The sequence below is a fragment of the Amblyomma americanum genome, chromosome 1, assembly GCF_052857255.1.
Source record: "Amblyomma americanum isolate KBUSLIRL-KWMA chromosome 1, ASM5285725v1, whole genome shotgun sequence".
Taxonomy (NCBI): Eukaryota; Metazoa; Arthropoda; class Arachnida; order Ixodida; family Ixodidae; genus Amblyomma; species Amblyomma americanum.
Genome location: NC_135497.1, coordinates 152,571,845 through 152,579,526, shown reverse-complemented (window position 1 = coordinate 152,579,526; position 7,682 = coordinate 152,571,845). Strand labels below are relative to the sequence as shown.

Here is a 7,682-nt window from a genome sequence, read left to right as displayed (position 1 = left end):
AAACACAACGGACACAAACATTAAAATACATCAAAGCGTAAAGGACATACAAAACAGGAAGAAATGCCTGAATAATAAAAAATCAGGGCAGGTACTCGTGCTGCTGTACTTGAACGACCGACGCTCAGTGTTGTCCTGTAGGAGGCGTCGGTGACGGCGTGGCATTCTAGTCGCGCCGTGCTTCCGACGGCGAGCATATCGCAGGCGGAACAACCAGCGGGCTGCTCAGCAACAGTAGTGGACAAAGGTCCTCGGCGAAGTCTGGGTCGCAGCAACGCATGCCCAAGCAACAAGCTGATGGGAGGTTGTCGCCAGCACCCAGTTCAAGCCACCGCCTCAGAAGCCTGCCGCTGCCACAGAGCAGGTCGCGGACGGGCCTCCATCGAGGCACAGCAAGCTCAGGGTCAATCCGAACATGCCAAACGTCGGTCGCGTGATCATTGCGGGCAGGTCGGAGACTGATGTTATCGCCCAGCTGATGATGTTCGCGGCGAGGAAGGCGTCGCCCACGTACAAATGCTGCGAAATAAGGAAAAAAACATGTCGCGACAAAGGTGCAACTTAATATATGATGCAAGAATACAGGTCGTGCACACCTTTAATTCTTTACTATGGGCTCTTTACGTGTATAGTGTATTGTTCCTTGCAGTCAGAGGGGTTAAAAAGTTCCCTCATTAAAAACTGCAAAATTAAGAATTGTGTAGTACATTATGTCCGTAAACGTTTCAGTAGCAGTAATCGATGATTGTTGTCGATGGATTCGCCCGACTTATGCGAAAATGCCGGGTTCAGCAGAGTTTGCTTGTCGAAGCTGCTATAGGTTCAAAAGACGACATTTGACAGAGGTCTGTCTGGTTGGATAAAGGAATTTAACTGAGACAAGAACGCCCACGAAATCATGACACCTTAGGACCAACTTCGCTCTTTCGTGAGGTATGACCGCGTTGGAGCCGCAGCTTGTTTTTTATTTATATAAGCCGTAGTTTAGCGAGCGTATTGTCTTATTTAAATTAAACACTACTGGTTCACCCAGGGCTGAGAATGCTACGCGATCATATGCTTCTTTTAGCGTCGACCACGGCAATTTTTATATGCATACTGCATGTCGTCGTGAACGAAAAGTGGAAGTTTTCGAGGCTATGCAATTATGCTCATATCTCATCACGCCTTAAAGAGATTCGAAGGTCGAATTTTTCACTCCTGTCAGAGAACAAGTGAGAGCTAATTCTAATAGGTTCCACTGGGTTCCGCTTTTCTTTGACCCTGCATAAAATTTCAGATGGCTCTAGTCAGAGACCTTGTCAAGAGGGCAGTGCTCCATTGGGTATCTGAAGGTGGTGGCATTGTCTTCACGACCGGAGAATAGTGTTGTCTCGGTTCTCCTAACCCACAGCTTCATCACGTCTCCAACCCGATGGCGTCCGACTAGAAGTCCCACCTGGGCAGCAGACTGTGGCTCTGGCGTCATGTCAGGTGTCCGCCAGGATGAACGGGTCCGCTCTGTATTCCACCACGGCAGGAGGACGCTGGAACGTAGAGCATAATGCGGGGTCATTGTCGCTTCGTAAGGTATTTATGGGCGGCAATAACAATTATCGATCTCAAAATATAATCTTTGTGAACTGCTTCACCTTTGTCAACGCGAAGGAGAAGCCGTGTAATGCCGTGATACTGTGTCGCATGAACAGAATCACGAAAAACTCATAGCACGTGTCACAAATCGAGACAAACCTCGTGGCTGCGGTCCGGTCGCATGTGCCCGGGCGTCAAAGGTATAGAGCTCAAGGGTTTCATTTCTAACCGGTCAGCGGGGCTTCCTTAAAACATCTAGCAGTCCAAAGCTTGGGACGATTGATGACTCGAAGCCATTTATAGTTTGAGTGATTACGGTCGCTGAGTATGCATGACCAGTCCCTCTGAAGGGCGGACGGGGGGGAGGGGGGATTGTAGGAAGCCGCTGCGCCCGCCCATAGCGGTCGTGTAAACTCCACGATCTGTCCCAGGCGTCCATTTGCTGGCATGAGCTTTGAGTAGCGGTGCAGTGCATGGAAATTCGCTGTTATTAGAGATGTTAATGCACACTTACACACGTATATAGCATGATTAGCGCTTGACGGATTTGATAGACAGGAGAGACATTCCTGATAGGTCCTGATAGGCAGGTATACGAAGATTCATTGTCCGTTGTTCGCTGTCTATTGCGGCGTCAACTTATCCATGCGAAAAAGTACTTGCACCATGAAGCCAGATGTTCATATCGCCTGGGAATGTTCAGAGATAAAGGACAGCCCAATTGGTAAGTGCATGCTGGCGCTAACGAGAATGCCTAGCGTCACGAAATCTCTACAAGCAGCAGTATACATGCATGTTAGTTGTCACGTTGCGCCACAAAGCGGAGTTTAACGGCAGTAATGGGTGCTCTTGCCAAGAGCGACTCAACAAATTGTGCTCTGTAAACCAATCCGTGAATGCTTATCGTCTGCTTGGGATTTTGCATTATCAGCTGAATTATTACGGCAATAAGTAATGCGAGAGATTGTAAACGCCCCATTGCAAAAGAGATGTGATTTTGCTTAAAAAAAACAGCACGATTACCACCTGTAACGCGGATTTCAGCGGTAGCTTTGGTGATAGCGCTGAATATTGACTAGGTCGTTTCGCCTAGATGTCTGTGGGGAGTTGTATATCAACTTGGAACATGCAGGATATTGCCGCGGAACACGTTTAAGGCGCGAGTTTCGTGCGTTCATCCTCCATTCCATCCGCCTTATGCTTGCCGGTTTTGCCATGCCACTGACGTTGCACGACTGCAATTCAGCGTTGTCAGTTTAAATTCTCGGTGCAGTAAAGTTTTTACCAATAGCAGCGGACTGGCGGTCTTTTATATCTTGCACCCCTTCAAGCGTTACATTCAGCATCTAATATGCTCTGTCCATTTGCAATTTCTTCCTGGCGCTTTTAATGTTTTGGTATTTCTTTTTTGGTAACAGGATGCACTGAGGCACCAGTTAGACATACTTGAACGACTGAAGCAGCTGCAAAAGCGACACCAAGAATAATGAGGACAGGACAGGTGTTTCTACTCTCCTCGTCTGTTCTTGGAATCTTTTTGGCGCCATTTTTATCGTTCGTTTTTCTTGCTAAACTAAGCGAGTGCGGTAACCCAAACTTACTAGCTTTCCTGGATGTTTGCGTACGCTTGCTGAATAACGCCTTCGCTCTCTCCGGTCCAATAGCTTGGTGCGCAAATTACTAAATCTAATCTGGGCTAAATCAAAACTAAACCAGCTTTCGCTGTAATAATGCGCTATAGCGCAGTACCAGGAAGCGAAGCTAAGCTTAAAGACTCAAGACGATGATGCCGCATGTGTACGCCACCGCATATCAGTGCCACGAGCCAGGCGCCCTCTTAATAGCGTCGGTAGAAGTCATGCAACTCACCGTGCGTTCCTGCAGAGGATCTTGAACTCTAGGCACTGCAGCAGACTCGACAGGTGGCCCTCCGTGAAACAGCGCATATCCATGCCGCCGTGGAAAGAACAAACGGCGGCCGGAGCACGCGCTGGCCTGTCCGTCGTTTACCTCTTCTTCCACTCGCAGCGTTTTTATTGCAAAGTCGCCTTCTTCCAGCCAACCCAACAAAACCCCATCCGATAGAAAAGGAAGAGGAGGAGGAATAGCTTTTAATTATTTTAAGAAGAGAACAGAGGTCCGCAAGGGTGGGTTACTACTTGTACAAGAGTCCACTGACCTGGGCTTTGCGGTGCCGTGAGCTGTGTCCACTATCCATGTTTTGCCAGCTGGCTGAGCAGGGGGATGATAGAAGGAGGGGGATGATAAAAGGTTTGCCAGACCGAAGCGCAGTTGATCATGGGTACCCGTGAGAGTGCTTTGTAATCCGCAGGTATTTTCGCCTACAAAACCTGACCACTATATGAAGTCGAAGCTTCGACGAAAACTTGTCTGGTCGGGAACAATAGTATGAAAACGCGCAAAAAAGGTTGCCGACTAGAAATTTAAAAAAAAAATGCGTTTCGGATCACGTACCTACGAGCGCCTTATTGACAATCTCTTCTGAAACGGACTGTTTACGATTTTTTTTAGTTCTTGGTCGGCATCTAAGCACTGAGTATACATTTATGTGTATTATCTGCGTCGATGTCACTAAACGCGTAGTAGTTGCTGTCCTAGTATTGTATTAATGTATACCGAGTGCTCCAGTGAGCACTCATACAAATTACTGAATAGAGGTTTGAATTATAGAAAAAACTTTTTCATGAACCACACACACGGGCAGTGCACGTACGTAACTTAAAAATCACTCTAAGTAGATAGTCCATTAACGAGGATTCATTAATTAGCTTTGAAATTGCCACGCTCTTATACAATAGCGGTACTGGCGATGTGTTTCTTTCAGACCCAAACCTACATCCTGGTCTGCCTCTGAGAGAAAGAGACAGAGAAAGAAGGGTCTTCTAGTGCAGCAGCCCTGGGGGCATCCTCAGACCGGGTCCGGAAAACCAGGGCGATCTGGCTGTTGAGGTGCTTGGCCCGCAGGGCCTCCACCCAAGACGATGCGGTGGGAGAGGGAATGGGAGAGAAGTAAATCACAATGAAACGCAGTGCACTGTTGGAATACCAAACTGAAACTGAGGCCATGGTGCGCACATGCAGCTCACTGAGGCGGTTGTTTTCCAAGTTTTCAAAATATGCAGGAAAACAATTAGGAGGCAAGAAACGAAAAAAGCACACGCCCAATAAACGCAGAAGTCATACATAATAGGCAGGCACGTCATTTCATCATCGTTAAGGGGCAACTGCATATGTTTCAGAAATTGACAAGCTTAAAAGTGTCGAAAGTGTAGCACTTGCAGGTAAAGCATGCACTGTCCTTTTCGGCTAGCATTTGCAAATGTGAAGTAATCGCCAACTGAAATCGAGACGGCCATCAAGCTTCTCCGCAGCGAACAACTCCAAGTGGGGGCGCATCATGACGTCAACGAAGGTCCCAGTACATTTCAAACGCGTAAACGCTTGCTTTCAAGAGAATAAAAAATGGTTTTAAGCAAAGTAATAGACCCTTGTCTCACATACCTCGGTGGACACCCGATCCGCGTTTCATTGACAGCTACAGTATAACACATTTCGCGGACGGGAGGACGGACAACGATGAGCCATTAAAGGATTTCGCCTTAAAAAACGCCGCCGAAGGTAAAGACCTCCGAGCGCTTTTTGGTAGTATCCGACTAGGCATGGCAGGATGTGGTTGGCGGCGGCGCATATTCGAAACCTTACATTCAGTGACGTCACACCGAGCTTCCCCGCACACCACTGATGCTGTGAGAAGAAGCTTAGAATTTAATCGTCGTTTGCTTCACAGTTTGAATGTTAGCGCAAAAACACATGGCATACATTACCTGCACCCTATGTAGATTTGAATCCTTGAACAGTGCGTAATTTTCAAATGGTGCAGATCAACTTTAAGCTCCAAACCGCCACTAAAACAACCATCACAAAACTTGTTATGCTGCACGTAACCTTTTCGTCAATCGTTTCGCGTGCCAGTTAGCCCTGTCGACTGCAGATTCATACGGTTAAGTGCCAGAATTTTTCTTTTTGCATCAGCTGTTCTTCTCCTTAATGCCTTAAGCCGTGAGGGAACATAAACTAAATACATAAATCCATTAATGATTTAATAGAGAAACAAATCGGTTTTCCAACTCTGCGTCTCAAGTATGAACGTACTTCAGATTCTCATCGATGCGTGCTTTTCTTGCGTAAGGGGATGGATGTTAAAAGCATCCCCCTTCGAAAGGTTTGGTTTTGTTTTATGTGGTTTAATCTCGCAAGGCGACTCAGGCTGTGAGGGATGCCGTAGTGGAGGGCTCCGGACAATATCGTCCACCTGGGGTTCTCTGAAGTACACTGACATCGCGCACTACACGTACGGGCCTCTTGCTTTTCGTCTCCATCGAAATGCGACTACCACGACCAGTATTGAACCCGCGTCTTTCAGGTCAGCAATCGAGGTCATAACCAATGAGCCACCCCGGTGGCCTCTTTTGAAATGAGCTGCTGACTGAACACAATGGGACAAATATAATTTTTTCAAATAATTATGCTATTTGTAGTTCACCGTCCCGAGACCGCTAAGGGCTCCGGATTAATTTAGACCACCTGGGATTCTGTAACGGGCTCTGACACCACAGCGCACAGGGGTGTTTTGCATTTCCCCTTTATCGAAATGCGGCTGCAGCGGCCGAGATTTGATTCCGCGTAATTGGGATTATCAGCCGAGCGCCAAAACACCAAGCCACCACGCGGCTGGATTTTACAAATATTTAAGGTATCTACGCTACCATACCGCGTATTTTGGATACCTTCAGCTGAGGGTGCAAGATATACCGGGACACAATATGTCGACGCTACTGCTACCATGTTGTTGAGCACTATACCTAGTAAGCCTTATTCTTTCTTTATTTTGTTTGTTGCGCAATTAATGAATTGACATAATTAACATTTGAAGTATTGCAGTTAGGGAAAAAATCTAGTGTAAACTTCAGACCGGCCATCCCAGAAACTCCGAGTTATAAATTTGATTTTCATATGCGCATTAGAGTTTTTTTAGTGTTTAAAATAAGGCGGGCGAAATATTGAAGATCACCGCGTGATCCTCCTCTCGCGACCCGCGACAGAAGCTCTATTAGACGTTGAACTCTTGAACGCAGCCCCACTATATGGATGGCGCTGCGAATGCACAGAGCAATAAGAATGATAAAGAAGCTAGCGGCAAAATTCAAAGTAACAGCTGATTAGGGTGCTACCTATAGTTGCATCTAACAGGTGTCCGTCTCTTCAGTACGAGGTCGTAGGTTTGTATCCCGGCCTCGGAGGCTTATTGTGGTAAGATGAACTGGGAAATCCACCGGCGTCTCAACTGATCTCGGGGCACGGGTAAAAAACCATTCCAAATTAATTTGCAGTCCTCCAAAACAACGACTTTCTCTGCACTTTCATTTCCTCCTTCATCACTTTTGTCATGGGGTGCTTCAGGTGTACACTCTTGAGTGAGACTGTTGCTGCTTCCTTCATATCCTAAACACCAATTAACAAAAAAGGAGAGCGCAGCATTTATACCAAAAAGACCCATTAAGAAAACAAGAGCAACAATGGCAACCTCTTGGTTCCTCGTATTACCCATGAGAAAACGGAGCCATAGCATTTAATCCTTGCAGTTGCCAGTCCTCGGACGACTCGCGAACCTCGCATGGCCCGGGATATCTGGGGAAAACTGATCGATCCCATAAATGAAAGGAAAAATCGAACCCGCATTTTATTGTCCAATGGTAACGACTTCGAGAGGCTTGGCTTGCGAAGCCCGGCGGCACGATGTAACACGCCCTCCAAAGTACTTTTCTTTATGCGCCTAGCCATCGCAATGACATTTAGCGCGTTTGTCACATATAATAGGAATTTTTGAATAGAAGTATGAACAAAAGAGGTTTGGAGAAGACGACAAGGATGACGGTAAGCATGACGTGTATTAACCGAAGAATAGAGAAGATGAAGTATTTAGTGAGGTGGGAAGAGATGATTGGTGGAGAAGAGAAGCCGAAGACTACGATGACGATGTTGACGTGTATCAACGCCAAGGTTATAAAATCGCGAGGGATATCGTGGCA

At 46.7% G+C, this 7,682-nt stretch overlaps 1 protein-coding gene across 1 annotated transcript; it reads right to left on the bottom strand.

Annotated features, from left to right (window-relative positions):
• Positions 1-209: 209 nt before the first annotated feature.
• Positions 210-3,524, bottom strand: LOC144114301 (uncharacterized). Its single transcript, XM_077647941.1, has 3 exons — positions 3,442-3,524; positions 1,439-1,526; positions 210-519 (listed from the first exon to the last, which is right to left on the bottom strand). The coding sequence occupies exons 1-3, from the start codon at positions 3,522-3,524 to the stop codon at positions 337-339; spliced, it is 354 nt and encodes a 117-aa protein (XP_077504067.1). The 3' UTR covers positions 210-336.
• Positions 3,525-7,682: the final 4,158 nt, after the last annotated feature.